The sequence below is a fragment of the Dama dama genome, chromosome 23 (assembly GCF_033118175.1).
Source record: "Dama dama isolate Ldn47 chromosome 23, ASM3311817v1, whole genome shotgun sequence".
Lineage (NCBI taxonomy): Eukaryota > Metazoa > Chordata > Mammalia > Artiodactyla > Cervidae > Dama > Dama dama.
The window spans coordinates 76,110,858-76,128,732 of NC_083703.1; the positions used below are offsets into that span (position 1 = coordinate 76,110,858).

The 17,875-nt window shown below is 49.5% G+C and overlaps 1 protein-coding gene across 6 annotated transcripts in view; it reads right to left on the minus strand.

Annotated features, from left to right (window-relative positions):
• The window catches only part of SULF2 (sulfatase 2), a 126,722-nt gene that overhangs the window by 75,654 nt on the left and 33,193 nt on the right, over positions 1–17,875 (minus strand). For all 6 annotated transcript variants that reach the window (XR_009690139.1, XM_061127440.1, XM_061127441.1 and 3 more), the window contains exon 3: positions 449–688. Coding sequence is in view for 5 of the 6 variants with exons in the window: in XM_061127440.1 (XP_060983423.1) it covers positions 449–688 (240 nt within the window). In the remaining variant the exon portion in view is untranslated. The remainder of the gene's footprint in view (positions 1–448; positions 689–17,875) is intronic.

A 17,875-nucleotide genomic window follows, 5' to 3' on the forward strand; every position in this document is an offset into this window, starting at 1 on the left:
ACGCACGGGCCTATCCATCCTCCACGCCAATTTTAATCCCTGTGCCCCACCCCAGTGTTCTTCTGGAAGCCTGTTCCATGCTGATGGCCTTAAGTCAATGAAGTAGTCCCCGGCGGCTTAAATGACACAATTCACACAGAACTCACGCTCCTGCTCGTCCACGGCCTCTGTACTGTATTTCAAACTTTAAAGGGGCTCACTTAAAAAAAAACAAAACGAAACTCAAATTCCGTTGAAAAGGTCACTTTCAAGCCCTTCTACGAGCAAATAAATCTATTTCTCTAACGCATTTAGAAGGCAAGGCATAGCTTTTAAATTAAAACTGCTGGGACCCCCGCCCCGCAGCAGAGGGACCACAGCGGAAAAGGCGGCGATCTGAGACAGGGCCCTGGGTACCACGCCGGCGGTTCCAGCCTGCGCATGCGCCCACCCCGGCAGCCTGGCTCACCTGTCCGGTAGCCGGTGCTGTTGAGATAGACGGCAAAGGTGCGGCTCTCGTGCTGCGCCTGCCAGGAGGGCGAGGAGCAGTTTTCATTGTTGGTGTAGGTGTTGTGGTTGTGGACGTACTTCCCGGTGAGGATGGAGGAGCGCGAGGGGCAGCACATGGGCGTGGTCACGAAGGCGTTGATGAAGTGCGCCCCGCCCCGCTCCATGATGCGCCGCGTCTTGTTCATCACCTGCATGGAGCCTGCAACCAGAGTGAGGAGGTGAGACGCGGCCGGCCGATCTCCGGCGCGTGCGCCCCAGTCGGGCACCGCACAGTTAGAGACGGGCACTGAGGTGCCCTGAGTAGGGTGGCACCCCCACCCCTCAGGAGGGGAGTGCATTTTGGAGACCTCCAGGGACTGACTGGTGGGCACTCTTGGCATTTGTGGGCAGCAGCTTGCAATACTTCCCTGGTGGCTCAGACGGTAAAGCGTCTGCTTACAATGTGGTTAGACCCAGGTTCGATGCCTGGGTCCGGAAGATCCCCTGGAGAAGGAAAGGGCAACCCACTCCGGTCCTTTTTGCCTGGAGAATTCCATGGATGGAGGAGCCTGGTACGCTACAATCCATGGGGTCACAAAGAGTCGGACACAACTGAGCAACTTTACTTCCACTTTTTTTTCACTTTCAGACCTCAGTGCAATGAGGAAGTACTCTGCCAGTCCCCAGTTCCACTAGGCATTCATAGGAGTGGTTAGGTAAAAACCTGCTCATAAGTTATCTGAGTCTAGCAAAGAACTTTGTCTTGCATATAAACAGAACATCTTTTTTTTTTTTTGCAGGGTATTAATATACACTGGGTTTTTTTTTTTTTTTTTTTTTGAAAGCAACCACTGTGTAAACAGAGAGAAGATTATACCTTGTTTCATTTGGAACTTTCCCAAGAACTGTTCCCTCTTAATGAAATCTGATCATGCCAACCTGGCAACCCCAGCCCGCCTTCTCACTGAATACATCTTGTCTCTGCTGAAACACTCTGTGTCAGTCATGACCCGTGGTGGCTGCCTTTGTCCACCTGGTTCTTCCAGCTTGGAACCCACTGCCCACCTCCCCGCACATCTCACCCGTCATTGCAGCCACACCTCCCTGGGATCACTGTGGCTTCTGAGTCCCTTGAGCTCTTATTTACACATGTGTTACTAGGACTTCTCAATAAACTAGGGATGGTGATTTCATTCACGCCTGTTCTCGTTTCTCAATGAGGCTGTGAGCAGAGTAAGGTGCAGGGAGGCAAGGAGTTTGTGTGGAAACCCTACTGCGCACCAGTGCCTGCACGCCATCCGCTCTCCCGAGGGCCCCAGACTGCAGAGACTGCGCCTTGCTCGGTGCCGAGTCCCCAGTGCCCCACAGCGTGTGACACGCAGCGGGTACTCAATACATGCGTGAAGAGGAATGGATGTGTAACTGCATACCTGGCCGGCACCCAGACACATAGGAGGTTTCACGGAAATCCTTTTTCTCTTCCTTCTAAGGCCATCCTCAGTTTTTTTTCTTTTCCTTGCAGTACTTAGGGTCTATAGTGGGTTGAATGATGCCCCCCCCCCCAAATATATATGTTCCTGTCCTATGTCCAGGCTCCTGTGAATGGGACCTAATTTAGACAAAGGGTCTCTGCAGAGGTACTAAAACACCTTGAGCTGAGATTGGTTAGATTGTGGGACCTAAATGCAAGGACAAGCGTCCTTCCAAGAGATAGAAGGAAGAAGGCACACAGACACGGAGGGGAAGGCCATGTGAAGATGGAGGAGAGATTGGAGGGAGGCACGTACATTCCTCCAAGGAACTCCTCAGGCCTCCAGGAGCTGGGTGAGCAGAGAAGGATTCACCCCTAGGGCCTCTGGAGGGATCACAGCCCTACCAGCACTGTGATTGCAGACTTCTGTCTCCACAGCTGTGAGGTGGTAAATTTCTGTTGTTTTAAGCCACCCAGTTTGTGCAATTTGTTAGGACAGCAACAGGAAACCATCCAGGGCCTACCCGGTGTCTGATTCTTGCTGGGGAGCCAACCACCCCCAGAGACCTGAAAACAACACATCAGACCCACCTCGGCACTCTGTCCCCAAAGACGGAAAAGGAGATTTACATGGCTCCTCGACCCATTTTTCTGCCAAACAGGGAAGGAAACAGCTAGTGCTTTCCCAGGGAAAACACAGATCACGTCTGTTCACTGCTGCAAACCATCTGGCAGCTTCCCTTCACACTCAGAAGAAAATACCAGTTCTCTACTGGAGGTCTAAGACCCGTCTAGATCGGCCTTCCCTGCCAACCCACCTCCACGTTTCTTTGACTTCATCTATTCTGTATATTCGGAGAAGGCAATGGCACCCCATTCCAGTACTCTTGCCTGGAAAATCCCATGGATGGAGGAGCCTGGTAGGCTGCAATCCATGGGGTCGCTAAGAGTTGGACACGACTGAGTGACTTCACTTTCACTTTTCACTTTCACGCACTGGAGAAGGAAATGGCAACCCACTCGAGTGTTCTTGCCTGGAGAATCCCAGGGACCGGGGAGCCTGGTGGGCTGACGTCTATGGGGTCGCACAGAGTCGGACATGACTGAAGTGACTTAGCAGTAGCATTCTGTATATTCTTGCCACCTCTTCTTCTATGTATCCTTGCCACTGACTTCCAAAAGTAGGAAGTCAAGAGATACCTGGAGTAACAGGCAAATTTGGCCTTGGAGTACAGATGAAGCAGGGCAAAGGGTAACCAAGTTTTGCAAAGAGAATGCACTGGTGATAGCAATCACCCTCTTCTAACAACAGAAGAGAAGACTCTACACATGGACATCACCAGATGGTCAATACCGAAATCAGATTCATTATATTCTTTGCAGCCAAAGTTGGAGAAGCTCTATACAGGCAGCAAAAACAAGACCAGGAGCTGACTGTGGCACAGACCATGAACTCCTTATTGCCAAATTCAGACTTAAATTGAAGAAAGTAGGGAAAACCACTAGACCATTCACGTATGACCTAAATCAAATCCCTTATGATTATACAGTGGAAGTAACAAATAGATTCAAGGGATTAGATCTGATAGAGAGTGCCTGAAGAACTATGGACAGAGGTTCATGACATTGTATAGGAGGCAGTGATCAAGACTATCCCCAAGAAAAAGAAATGCAAAAATGCTAAATGGTTGTCTGAGGAGGTCTTACAAATAGCTGAGAAAAGAAGAGAAGCTACAGGCAAAGGAGAAAAGGAAAGATATACCCATCTGAATGCAGAGTTCCAAAGAATAGCAAGGAGAGATAAGAAAGCCTTCCTCAGTGATCAATTCAAAGAAATAGAGGAAAACAATAGAAATGGAAAGACTAGAGATCTCTTCAAGAAAATTAGATACCAAGAGAACATTTCATGCAAAGATGGGCACAATAAAGGACAGAAATGATATGGACCTAACAGAAGCAGAAGATATTAAGAAGAGGTGGCAAGAATACACAAAAGAACTATACAAAAAGATCTTAATGACCCAGATAACTACAATGGTGTGATCACTCAACTAGAGCCAGACATCCTGGAATGCGAAGTCAAGTGGGCCTTAGGAAGCATCACTACGAACAAAGCTAGTGGAGGTGATGGAATTCCAGTTGAGCTATTTCGAATCCTAAAAGATGATGCTGTGAAAGTGCTGTACTCGATATGTGAGCAAATTCGGAAAACTCAGCAGTGGCCACAGGACTGGAAAAGGTCATTTTCATTCCAATCCCAAAGAAAGGCAATGCCAAAGAATGCTCAAACTACTGCACAGTTGCACTCATCTCACATGCTAGCAAAGTAATGCTCAAAATTCTTCAAATCAGGCTTCAATAGTATGTGAACCATGAAGTTCCAAATGTCCAAGCTGGATTTAGTAAAGGCAGAGGAACCAAAGAGCAAATTGCCAACATCTGTTGGATCATCGAAAAAGCAAGAGAGCTCTAAAAAAACACCTATTTCTGCTTTATTGACTACGCCAAAACCTTTGACTGTGTGGATCACAATAAACTGTGGAAAATTCTTCAAGAGATGGGAATACCAGACCACCTGACCTGCCTCCTGAGAAATCTGTATGCAGGTCAAGAAGCAACAGTTAGAACTGGACATGGAACAACAGACTGGTTCCAACTTGGGAAAGGAGTCCGTCGAGGCTGTATATTGCCACCCTGCTTATTTAACTTACATGCAGAGTACATCATGAGAAACGCTGGGCTGGAGGAAGCACAAGCTGGAACCAAATTGCCGAGAGAAATATCAATAACCTCAGATGTGCAGATGACACCACCCTTATGGCAGAAAGTGAAGAAGAACTAAAGAGCCTCTTGATGAAAGTGAAAGAGGAGAGTTAAAAAGTTGGCTTAAAACTCAACATTCAGAAAACTAAGATCATGGCATCTGGTCTCATCACTTCATGGAAAACAGATGGAGAAACAATGGAAACAGTGACAGACTTTATTTTCTTGGACTCTAAAATCACTGCAGATGGTGACTACAGCTATGAAATTAAAAGACGCTTGCTCCTTGGAAGAAAAGCTATGACCAACCTAGACAGCATATTAAAAAGCAGAGACATTACTTTGCCAACAAAGGTCTGTCTAGTCAAAGCTATGGTTTTTCCAGTAGTCATGTATGGATGTGAGTTGGACTATAAAGAAAGCTGAATGCTGAAGACCTGAAGCTTTTGAACTGTGGTGTTGGAGAAGACTCTTAGACTTCAAGGAGATCCAAGCAGTCCATCCTAAAGGAAATCAGTCTTGAATATTCATTGGAAGGACTGATGTTGAAGCTGAAACTCCAATATTTTGGCCACCTGATGCGAAGAACTGACTCATTGGAAAAAGACCCTGATGCTGGGAAAGATTGAAGGCGGGAGGAGAAGGGGACGACAGAGGATGAGATGGTTGGATGGCATCACTGACTCGATGGATATGATGAGTTTGAGCAAGCTCTGGGAGTTGGTGATGGACAGGGAGGCCTGGCATGCTACAGTCCACGGGGTTGCAAGGAGTCAGACATGACTGAGCGACTGAACTGAACTGAACTTCCCTGCCCCTTGCTCACTTGGCTACACGAGCTTCCTCTTTGTTTCTCAGGGGCTCCAAGCTCACCCCTGCCCCAGGATCCTTGCACTTGCTTTCTCCCTTCTGCTGGGGACTGCCTCTCTGAGATTCTGCTTTGCTGGCCTGTCCGATTATTTGGATCTCAATAGTCACGTCCTCAACAAGTCCTGGCCGAGCACCCCATCTGGAGGACCTCCCTTCTTACTTGCTATCACAGCAAGTAAGTTTTCTTGTAGGTTTCTTCTTAGCATTTCTCTCCTTCTGAAATGGTTTCCTTTACAAGTGCCCTTATTTGTAATAAGCCTCTGCTTTTGGACTGAGAGTTCTGAATGATCCAGGGTGCTGTCCACCCCCTACCCCCAGGAATATCTCACTGAACAACTGAAGGGAACAGAGCAGAGCCTGCCCTCTTGAGCCCAGCGCTGAAGCAGTTTTGTAAGAGATGCCCACCTGGAACCAGGTGTGTTTCCTGAGCCTCTTGGCTAAGGTTACCCTGGTGGGCAAAGAACTGGCTTTGTGTCTGACCAGGAATCATCAGGCCCTGGAACTATGTGAGCATCTGTTGCCAAGGTCACATGTCCTCCTGAGAAGTCCCCATGGGCCCCATCTGTAACTGGTGGCAATTAGAGGGTTTCTGCCAGGTGTGATGGCCTCACTGACTCAGTGGACACGAATCTGAGCAAACTCCGGGAGATAGTGAAGGACAGGGGAGGCTGGTGTGCTGCAGTCCATGGGATTGCAGAGAGCCAGACACGTCAGCCACTGACACCAGGTGTGAAGTCTCCCTCTGCAGGGGATGGAGGTGGTGGGCTTTTCCGAAGCTCCCCTCCACCAGCTGCTGCAAACTCGCCGGAACCTGCAGAGGGAGCAGGCCTCGGTTGCAGGGTCCGGCAGAGCCCTGGGCCTCACAAGCCTTGGGGTGCATCCTTCTAACCTCCTCCAGGTTATTCATCAAACCTCCCATATCTGAGAGTCCGTCCTTGGCCCCACACTGAAACTGCTGCCCCTCTTTTCAGCACCCCCCATGGCCCCTCCCTGCCTCACCTGGCCCCCCAACACTTATTGCCGTCAGACAGTTCACTTATTTGCGTGCTGCCCGCTGCTCCACAGCAGAACAGCTCCGAGGGAGCAGGGATCTAGGCTTATTCTCTTTACTATCTCACTCTGTGTTTCCATATAACTCAGGAGCCCAAGTGGGTCTATGTTCATGATACGCATGTATGTGTTGTGTGTTGCAGATTTAAAAAAAAAATCTGACTTCGAATAGCAGCTGACAGACGATGTGCTCTGTGTCTGCCATACTGCCCAGCACCTTCTATAGTCTGACACCAGCTCTGTCCCGTCATATTACTTGCCAGTCCCTGAAGGCCCTGGTGTGGCAGCTCCTAATATAACCTAACTGTTGAGACAGCTCTAACTCGGCCCTGGGGTAGAGGGCAGTGCTGCACATCCGTAACAATCACGATTAACGTGGTGACTGTGGTCGGCGGACTCTGCTTTATGCACTGTGCCAGGCACACGGCTTGCACCAGCACCGTGTTACTTAATCCTCCCAGCAAACCACTTAACAGAAGAGGGAGCCGGGCGCAGGGAGTTAGGTGCCTGGTGAGAACTGCCGTCCAGTGGACACCACGCAGGGGTGCTGATAATGAACCCAGGAGGGGCACGGAGGTCCCTACACGCTTTGTAACCCTCAGCTTCAGTGAGGGTCAGAATCATCCCTGGGACTCTCGTTTGGGTCCCCACGTCACCCTGGATGTGACTTTGGCTGATGCACCAGCAGGGACAGTGGTTCGGGGTCACATCATCAAGTGCCAGGGACCCCAGTGTGGGAAAACTGATTCCCATTCACTCCTTCTGATCAACTCCAGGAAAAAGTTCTCTGGTGGGTGCAGGGATGTGGTCACGTCCTTAACACTCACACACTTCCTATTTCAAAGGAAAGAGATGAGGCCACCCCCTTGAAGCTCCGGGTGGACAGCCATATTAGCTTACACTTGATCGCATGGTTTAACTTTCCTTCTACTTAGGGCAAGTGATGCTAGCTTCTCATTTAGGGTAGTAGAATCCCATTCTCAAAAAATAATTACAGCCGTTTCAAAAAACAGCAATACAAGTAGCACATGGACACAGTGAAAATTGTGGGAGGGTAAGGGAATGGCTGGCGTTTGGCACAACCCACAAATGTCTGCCCAGTGATGTGATTGCTAAGAGACAGCTTGGGGGTCCCCTGAGGTCCTCCCCACTCCCCTAGTCTGTTGTTGTTCTGTTGCTAAGTCATGTCTGACTCTTTGCGACCCCATGGATTCCTGCACACCAGTCTCCTCTGTCCTCCGTTATGGTCCAGAGTTTGCTAAAACTCACACCACTGAGTCGGTGATGCTATCTAACCATCTCATTCTCTGTCACCGCCTTCTCCTTTTACCTTCTATCTTTCCCAGCATCGGGGCCTTTTCCAATGAGTTGCCTTTTTGCATCAGGTGGCCAAAGCGTTGGAGCTTCAGCACCAGTCCTTCCAATGAATATTCAGGACTGATCCTCTTTAGGATGGACTGGTTGGAGCTCCTTGCAGTCCAAGGGACTCTCAAGAGTCTTCTGCAGCACCACAGTTCAAAAGCATCAATTCTTCAGTGCTCAGCCTACTTAATGGACCAACTCTCCCATCCACCAGTTATTCAGGCAATAATTGTGGCTTCTCCCTGGTCCCATCTTTCTGTTTCCACACCCGGTCCATCAGCAGAGCCTGCTGCTCTTTCTTAAAGGACACCCACACTCAAGAGTCTTGTCGCCTCCTCCCCAGGCAGGCGGTCATCCTCTTTCCTCTGAATTAGGTCCATTGCTTCCTACCTGGACTCTGGCCATTGATTTCCAGAGGAGTAGCCGCAGTGCCCCTTCTCAGCATCACCCATGGCTCCCACTCACCCAGAGAACAAAGTCTGTGAGGTTGACTGCAGCCCCTGCAGGACCAGGCTCCCCATTCTTCCCCACCCTCTGTGGTCCTCGCCTCTCCTTACGCTTGCCAACTTGTTCCCGCCCCAGAGTCTTTGCCCAGGCTGTTCTTCCTGCGGGGGATGCTTTTCCCCAGCAATCCCAGGGCCTGGGTCCTCACCCCTCCTTGTTTCTACTCAAAAGTTCTCCTCTTGTGGGGAGGGGTGATGTATACGTAAGGGATTAAGAGGTACAAACTATTAGGTATAAGATAAACTGCAAGGATATATTCCACAGCACTGGGAATACAGCCAATATTTTATAATGAGTATAAATGGAGCATGACCTTTAAAAATTGTGAATCACTATACACTACACCTGTAACTTACAATATTGTATACTTCAATTAAAAAAAATAGTTCTCTTTTTTTGTGAGGCCTGCCCTGCTGACCACATCCACAATTTTACTCTCTTGTCTTCAGTATTTCACATCCTCTTCCTTTTTATGTTTTACGTTTTCAACTCCGCATGTGTTGATCTAACACACTGTATCTCAGGTTTGTCAAAAAATTTGTTCAGGTTTTCCCATGCTGGTTTTGCCAGCATTGGCTGGCAAACCTGAATGAACTTTTGGGGCCAACTCAACACTCTGGCACATTTACATCTTCATCTTGCTGGTCACCCTCTCTGCAGCCCTAGATGTCAGCATCACGAGAGCTGGGACCACTGACTATGCCCCACAGCCCTGAGGCCTGAAACAGCGCCTGGCACATAGTAGGCATTCAATAAATATTTCTCGAAGGTATGAATCTAGGGTAGTCCGGGCAGAATCAAGCCTTTGCCTGCTCTTCCCAGACCACGAGGAAAAGAAGGAAGCGCCCGGTAGTGAGGACTTGGCCTTGCTTGGGCTCTAGAGACTGCGGGAAGGACAAAGCTGGCCACCCACCCGACCTCTCAGACCCTCCTGGAAAGCAGGGCTCTGCCACCCGGTGAATAATTCACCTGCAGTCAGCAGCCCTGGATGCTGCGTTGGCAAAAGGCAAACAGTCTGCAAGACTGTTTCTTATTTGTAATGGGCTCCAAAGCAGGGTCACCACATGCCCCTCAAGTCTCATGAGTGATGGTCTGCTCTTTCCAACTGTTCCCTGCACGTGTCTGCTCGGGTGCCCGCCCGGCCCAAATAAGCCGGCTGCAGGGAAGCCGTGTCAATCTGCTCTTAGAGCACAATCTAACGATGCCCTAAATGACAGCCGCATCTGGGCGTAAGCAGCACGACATGTTAAGCCTCCCCTCGGGGACAGTAACCTGCTTGATGAGAACAGCCACAGTGACGGGGCCTGATAAATCCACATCTGGAAAGGGAAAGCATATGATCTAATCTCCCTGCCCGGCACAGCCCTCATGCAGATGGACAGCTCCGACGGGGAGGGAAGGGGCTGGAAGACCAGGCCACACAGAAATAAAAAGGCCAGCCAACCAAAACTCTTGTCGTCCAACACACGCCTGGGGACATGCAGACAAAAACACAGCTGGCTTCCTTCTGTGATCACACCTTCCTCCCTTGCCAGGGTGAGGTCAGCTCTGACACCTTTCTCGGTGACTCCGATGGATTGGGGAGGCCCCCTCCCCACCCGGATGACTTAAATTTTGGTGCCCAAACCACGCACTTGCCAGAAGCATGGTGTTTCCCCCGCACCCTCATCTGCCCACTCCCTTTCCCACTGCTTGTTTTTTTTTGGGTGGGGAGGGGTTGGGGGGCTCTCAGTGCACCACCTGGGCTATTATTTACTTGATTTGATATTTTTCTTTAATGTAGCTTTAAAAACTTTGTTTTCAACCCAAGTGACAATGTAAAATTCTAGATTTGATGTGCTACTTAGATTTTTTTTCTGGAAGCATATCAAAAGAGGTTTGTAAGTAGTAAAAATCAATGTTTGTCAACCTGTCACATAAGATGATTTTGTGATGACCTGTGTCATACATAGAAAGGCATTTGGGAAATGCTGATTTAATGTGCACTTCTAGAGGTCTGGGTCAGGGCAACCACCATCTCTGGGGACTCAGCAGGTGCTGGGGCTCTCAAGATTCAAAACGTGACCTGATTTTGGCCATTCCCGGCACCTGGGTGATTCATGTCCACTTTCTGTCCTAGAAGTCTATGTCAGCTGAGAGAAGACACACCCTACATGCCCCCTTCCCCAAGACAAAATTCTGGAGCCCCCAACCTGAGTGGCATAACAGAGGAGGCGTTGGTTTAGATGGATAACTAAGAGATACGCTTTCTGATCTTTGTCTTCTTAAAATGAGAGGTAAATAAGAGTCTGTGATGTTGGACCCTCCTTGGGAAAGTTGTGGGAGGTGGGACATGGTTAGCCAACCCAGGGTCTTGACTTAAATCAATGTTTAACCACTGCTGTTTCTTACCTAGACTATTGCAGAATTTTAATTGAGATAAATATATGCAAAGCCTTTAGTTCAATGCTTGGCATACAGAAAAGATCCAAAACATGTTAGCTTTTAAAAATGTAAATTATAGTAGCTCCCAACTATATATAGTGTAACACAGAGCTCACAAATTGAGCGTCTCCGGACAGACTCTTGTCTGCATGTGTTGGATTTAGGTCTGCTCAGAAGTGGTTAAAAATCTGAATTAATTGCTAACTTTTGAGTTTTATTCAGGAGATTTCACATCAATCCGGATTTTAGGCTTAGCATGAAAATACACAGATCTGGCCTTGATGGGCACACAGGTGGGTGGGTCTGAGTAGTCAAAGGCTGGTTTTAGAGGGGCCCCCCTGCAGTCTGCATGGCCCCCATCAGGCCCACTCCCCTCACCCGCAGTCCTGGCCTGGCCCTGCTGCACTGGGTTTGCCCTTCTCCAGGGGATCTTCCCGACCCAGGGATCGAACCTGGGTCTCCTGCATCGCAGGTGGATTCTTTACCATCTGACCCTCAAGGGAAGCCCTTGCAACCCTTAGCTGGTTCTATTCAAGCTGAACTGACCAGCTAAGTAAACTCGCAAAGTAACACTGTGGCCTGGAGACCCACAGAGAACAGGCTTTAAGAGGGTGTAGAGGGGTGGTGGGTTTGAGTGAAAGCTGGCACAGAGCCTTGCCCTGGGCAGGCTCTGGTGGGGGGTCATGAGCTCAGGCCACAGGTGGGGAAGCACATGCGTCCTGTACCAGCCTCCAGCTGCTGGTGGCCGCCTGCCAGGCTGGACTTTAAGTGACAGCCCTCGACTGGCCCTCAGCTGGCCCGTGAGTGTCCCTGGAATCCCCGCAATGTCACTGGCTCAGATTGTGAGCCGCCAGCTCGTGGCAACACCTGCTGAATGGCCACATCGGGCTGGGCCCCATCAGACCGAGGGCCCCAGAAGCGCTCTGTCCCCAGCAGAGGGGCAAGGGGAAGGCCTGGGAAACTAACGGCAGCAATCAGAGGCCGCCTCTGGCCCAGGGACTCCACTGTCTCCCGAGCAGTTACATTTGATGCCCTCCTCCTGTTGGGGCGTTCTGACTGCTTTCAATTGGCAACAACTGCTGTGCCTGCAACTCAATCCAGAAAAATCCACTGGATTCCTGGGACCCGCTTCTCAGACGAGGTTTCCTCATGGTGGTGGCAGAGGAGGAACCATTCCTGACCCTCGGCGATTACAAAATAAAGTTAAATATTATTGTTGATTTTAGCGATAAAAATCCAAGGCTTAAAACTGGTTCTTAACCCCAAAATCAGTTAAAGCAGATGTTCAAGAGGCAGTAATAGAATTTCGTTAATGAACACTAGACTGAAAAAAAATGAGAAAAATCATGCAGTATGTCTTTCCTCCTGCAAACCAGAGCCCAGCAGAAGCTTCTGGGAAAAAATTCCAACCCAGGCTTTCTCAATGGAGGGGAGGTGCCCTGGGGCAGGGCAGGTCATGGGTATAACAATGGTGCCCAGCAATGACTGGTCATTTCCGCTCCGAGGAACTCCACCCAGAAATGTCCCTCTTACTAATAATTTGCCAACTCGCTGCCCCTGCCAGAGGCCATTGCCTCAATGAGGCAGCCTCTCCAAGATATTCTGCCCATTTTTCAGGGTGGGCCAGAGAGTCACTCACCCAGCCACTGTCCTGGTGGGTGATGTTGGCAAAGCAGCTGATGTCTGTCCCAAGTCTGAAAACCCATCCCTCCTCCCCTAGTCTCCCATCTCGGTAAACGGCACCACCATCTACCCAAGAGCTCAGCCAAAAACCTCAGTCATCCTTGATTCTCCTTCCCTCCCCTCCCACTTGTACTCCATCAACAAGGCGTGCTGACCTTCAAAACAAAACTTGCTCATTTACCCCCTTCCCTTCTGCAGCACCCCCAATCACCTCCCACCGGGACAACTGGTCTATCAGATTGTGTTCCTGTCCCCCACTTCTTCTCCACCGGCAGCCAGAGCCACTGAAAGCATGAATTATGCATGCTTGACCTGCTCAGAACATTTCAGTCACTTTCCATTGGCCCGAGAATAAAATCCGGACCTTCCTCCATCTCTTCTCTGCTCTCACCCATACCCTTCTCTCCCTCCCTCCCCAGGTCCTGCTGCCCTCCTCAAAGTTCTCAGAAGTTCCTCCCTGCCTGGGATGTTTCTCCCCCAGGTTTCCATGTGAGTATCTCCTTCTCAGGGTGCCCATCACATAACCACACATTCACTGCTGGGGTTGCTGTCCCTTCCTGGGACCCCTGTTCCTGATCTCTGGTGTGGCTGAGACCCCAGGTTGTCCGCCAACGTGTTTCCCCTTCTTTCTTATCAACAGGCCCTAATCTTCAACACACCCCGCTAGGAAACGACATTTCCTAGACTCTCTTGCAGTGGAAGTGGTCCCTTTAACCTTCTGGATCCACCTTCTGCTTAGTTTTCCAGCCCAGGGATCTGACCTGGATGGGCTGTACCCACCAGTGGCTTTACAGTCTGGCTTTGGCTGAGTTTGGCTGATGGGGGGCCCTGGCAGGAGATCAGCAAAAGGAAGACCTAAGATTAGGGTCTGCATTCCTCCATCTCACTCCCTTGGTGTCAACAGAGGGTGCCAACTCTCACTGGGTGGCCCTGTGTCTCGAGGTTCCCAGTAACCATTTGCTGACCTTACCCCCTTGGTCTTGGTTTAGAGATGACCCCACTATTACTAACTAGCCTTGAGTGCTACCCTATCATTGGTGATTTCCCCACACTTGCTCACACCTGAGCAAAAAGTTAAACCCTCACTCAATAATCTAGGTTTGAATGTGTCCTGTATTTCTTGCTGACATCATGTGACTAGTAAGTTCTGTCTGTGTTGTTAGTAAGTTCTGTCTGTGTTGTAGGTGATGTCTGGGATGAGGTTCCTAAAGGGAGCTGACTTGACTCAAAGGTCCATTCTCTTCCCTTCTGCCTCCTCCTCCTATCTAGAATACGGCTGTGATAGCTGGAGATCCAGCAGCTATTCTGAGTCATGAAGGTAACCTTAAAGATGGAAGCCACACCATAAGAATAGTAGAATACATAAGTAGAGAAGGAGCTTGAGTCCCTCATAACGTTGAAGTCACCATGTTAGCCCTGAACTGCCAACTTCCAACATTTTTATGTGATTAAGAAGCAAAATTCTGTCTTGTTTAAGCCACTGTTATTTTCTATTTTCTTTCACCCGCAGCCAAACCTAATCCTGATACACTTAGCTTCCAAAACTTAAGTGATCTCCTAAATGGTGCTGAATTTAAAAAAGATCTTGCAGGAATGTACTTGGCAAGTTGAACACCAGGGTGGGTCCAAATAAGTCTCTCTTCCTCCTCAATGACCTGCATCCACATGTTTTTCTAACACCAGTGAGCGGCAGCAGGAATGTCAGGAGCTGGTATCTCAGAGAGGCTGTGTTGGAAGTTACCACTGATCTGGCGTCCGGAATCTGGGCACACTATCCTAGGCTTCCAGCCATCTGGCTCCTGCAGAGCACCCAAGCCTGCAATTTAGAATTGATTTCTGAATATCGGTCTGCAGCACTGGGTGTGGTTTCCTTGTGTTCACAGATGGAAAGAGGCAAACAAGTGCCTGGCCAGAGGCCCTCCTGAGCCACTTTCTCAAGTCAGGCTCTCCCACAAAACAGCCCTCCAGGCTGCAGGCTTGCCATTTGTAGGATCACCAGCCCATCTGAGCATCTGGTGTGGGTCTCCGACCCAGGAAAGCACGAACAGGTACTTGATCTGCATATAATTCCTACCCTCCCCAACTCCTGGCCCATCCAGGCCTGGGCCTCCCCACTCGAACTTCTGACTCTAAAGGTTGACCGCCTTGGCGTCTAGAACTGAGCTCTAGATAGCTTTCCCCATCTCAGTAAATAGAAAATCCGCCCCCGCCCCAATCCCCCACCAGATGTTCAGGCCAAAACCTTGGAGTTATTCTGGACTCCTCTCCCACTCCACATCAGATCACTAGCACATCTTGTCAGTGCCACCCTCTAACTCTGGGTGGCGTCTGACCACTTTGCCCACTCTGGTCTGAGCCGCCAGGATCTTGTGCTTGGACCACTGCAGTAGACCTCTCTTGGGGTCCATCTCCTGCCTGGCCTATTGCAGCAGGCCCCTCACTGCTCCGATTGCACCTCTTCAGTCTGTTCTCCATAAAGCAGCCAAAAGGTCAAAATTAACACAGAAGCCACATGACATCCATGTCGTTCCCTGGTGTCCTGTCACTTAGAAAGTCACAGCCCTCCCCCGGTGCAAAGACCCTGCCTGAGCCGCTCTCCCACTACCAGCCGTAGCCGCTCAGACCTCACCTCTCCCTGGCTCTTTTGCTCACACTGGTCTCCCACTGCGGCCATCGGCTGCTCCGTGAGCCTGCCTGGACCGCTTCTGCCCCAGGGCCTTTGCACCCACTGCTCTCTGCCTGGAACACTCTTCCTGGGGGAATCCCCTTGACTTGTATTCCCTAACTTTCTTTGCCCAGGTACCCTCTTCTCAGTCATGCTGCTCAACATAAAAATCACAACTTTTCCTTTCCCCTCCCCTCCTTGCTGACCTTCCTTCCTTGTTTTCTTCTGACAGCTTTTTACTATCTCATATAGTATTGGGTTGGCCAAAAAGTTCATTCAGGTTTTTCCATATGATGTTCTTAAAAACCCAAATGACTTTTTTGGGGCCAATCCAATACATATTTTACATATCTTTTAAATTAACTCTTATCCTAGAATGTAAGCTCCCTGAGAGCAGAGGTTCTGCCTATTTCGTTGGCTGCTGGATCCCACCTGGCACATTGTAGGTGCTCAACACACATCTCATGAATGAATGAGTCTGGTCCACCCTCTGGGTACCTGGCTTCAGAGAGAGCCCTACAGGGGTGCCGTGGGCATCTTCTGGACTTGACGGCACTCCAGCCATTCTGCCCTCTTCTGGCACCAGTTCTTGAAATTTGATTTTAGTGTATCCCTCTCCCAGGCTTCGTGGTTCATGTGAGGGTTGGCCCCATCCCTGGGGCTCCAGGATATTAAGTCCTCACCAAGAAGGTTAGGTTCATAGATCTTCCTCCATGTTACAGATGAGCAAACAGAAACCCAGAGAGGTCAAGTAACTTTCTCAAGGCCACAGTCAGCAGCAGAACGAGAGTTTGAACCCAGCTGTTTCGCTAGAGTTCTCATCTTTACATCTCTATTGGAGTACTTTCATTGAAAGATATTCTGAGAGACAAAGGATTCTTTTGAATGGTGAACATCTGATCCGCAGTTCATGTAGTCATGAGTGCCACACCTGAAACCCAGCAAACTGAGGAGGTCTCTGAAAGGCACCTTGTTCCAACCTGTTGTGGACCCCAGGAAAATTGGCAGTGAAGCATCAATGCCGGATATTTGCAGCCTGTTTCCATAACCGTCAGACACAAGAGTTACTGCCAGGTGGCACCCATATAAGCATGGCCCCAACAGTCAAAACATGTGATCAGACTCCAGAAAATTTTCCTCTTATCCAGTCACCAACCTGCTGATTAGGTCAAGGAGAAAGTCTCAGGGAGGGGCTACTTCCCCTTGAACTCCTCTCTCAAAACTGCCCATCATCTTTTATAACAAAGCCATTCTGGCCTCAGCCCCAAGGGAGGCAGCATCTTGCCGAAATATAACAGCACTGCTGTTCTTATTAGACTTGGTTTTGCAGTGACCTTTTACTGCAGGCACTGAATACTACTTTTTCATGTACAGTCGTAATTAAAGCTTCCTTTTCAAATAATACTTAAGCTTCAAAAAGTAAATCCAGTTCAAGTAATAGAACAGACGGCTCTGGGATGTTGCAAATATTCTCTTGCTTCAGGCAAGGACCATGTCCAACTCATCTTGGTGTCTCAGAGCCTGTCCCGGCCCTGGAGGCTCACCAAGGGTTTGTCTGGATTGAATTAAACCAGAAACCCAGGCGGATTCCACCAGTTTCAAAGCCTATTTGAAGGACACCATGCAAATGAGACCTTGGCTTCTGTATGTTTCTCCCTGTTCCACCCTCCTGGTGAAGATGGCAGCCAAGACCCTACCGATCTCCAAGAGGCATCCAAACACAGGGGGATTGTCCCCCAAAATATATTGATAGTGGAGACTGCTTTCTGACCAATATGTCCTAGAACCTGGCCCCCTGGCAATGGACACTTCCAAGTGACCACTCAGGGAGGCACATCAAATGCATGTAGGGAAAAAGGAAAGAAAAAGTAAAAAAAAAGATCCAGCACCCCCCTTGCAATCAATTCAGAGGCAGGAAGAGCCCTTCTTCTGTGCTCTGTCCTATACCAGATCTCTCATCCAGACCCTAATTAGGATGGATGGCTCTTCTCCGCCCTGGGACTGGAAGAAAGCTTGGAATTATCTTAGTCGAGAAGGCTCCAGCCCCGAGAACTGTCAGAACTGCTGCCTGGATGAACAGAAAATAGCAGATGATAAATTTTTTAGGACCACCCTCCGCGTGCCAGTTGTTGCTGACTGTGAGATAATGTGCTGGCCTTTTGGGGAGCATGCATTATTGATCTGGGCCTGTCTGGTGGTTTATAAAAAGCCCACCCTCCCCCCACCACCACCTTGCCATCATCCCTCACCTCCTGAAAGCAGCACAGTCTCCTCCAAACGCTGCTGAAGACCGATCTGTGCAAGTGGGTGCTAGGCGAGGAAACTGACAGATGTCACCGAGCACGTGGGCTCCACACCCACTGCATCCACTTCCTGGGATTTATCTTTCAGAAATCCTCGCTCTCTGATGCAAAGATGCATGTATAAAGACGTTCTTGGGGACTTCGCTGGCGGTCCAGTGGTTAAGAATCCGGCTTCCAGTGCAGGGGATGTGGGTTCAATTCCTGGTCAGGGAACTCAGATCCCACATGCTGGGGGGCAACTAAGCCTGTGTGCCACAACTACTGAGCCTGTATGCTCTAGAGCCTGCACGCCCCGACTAGAGAGAAGTCCAT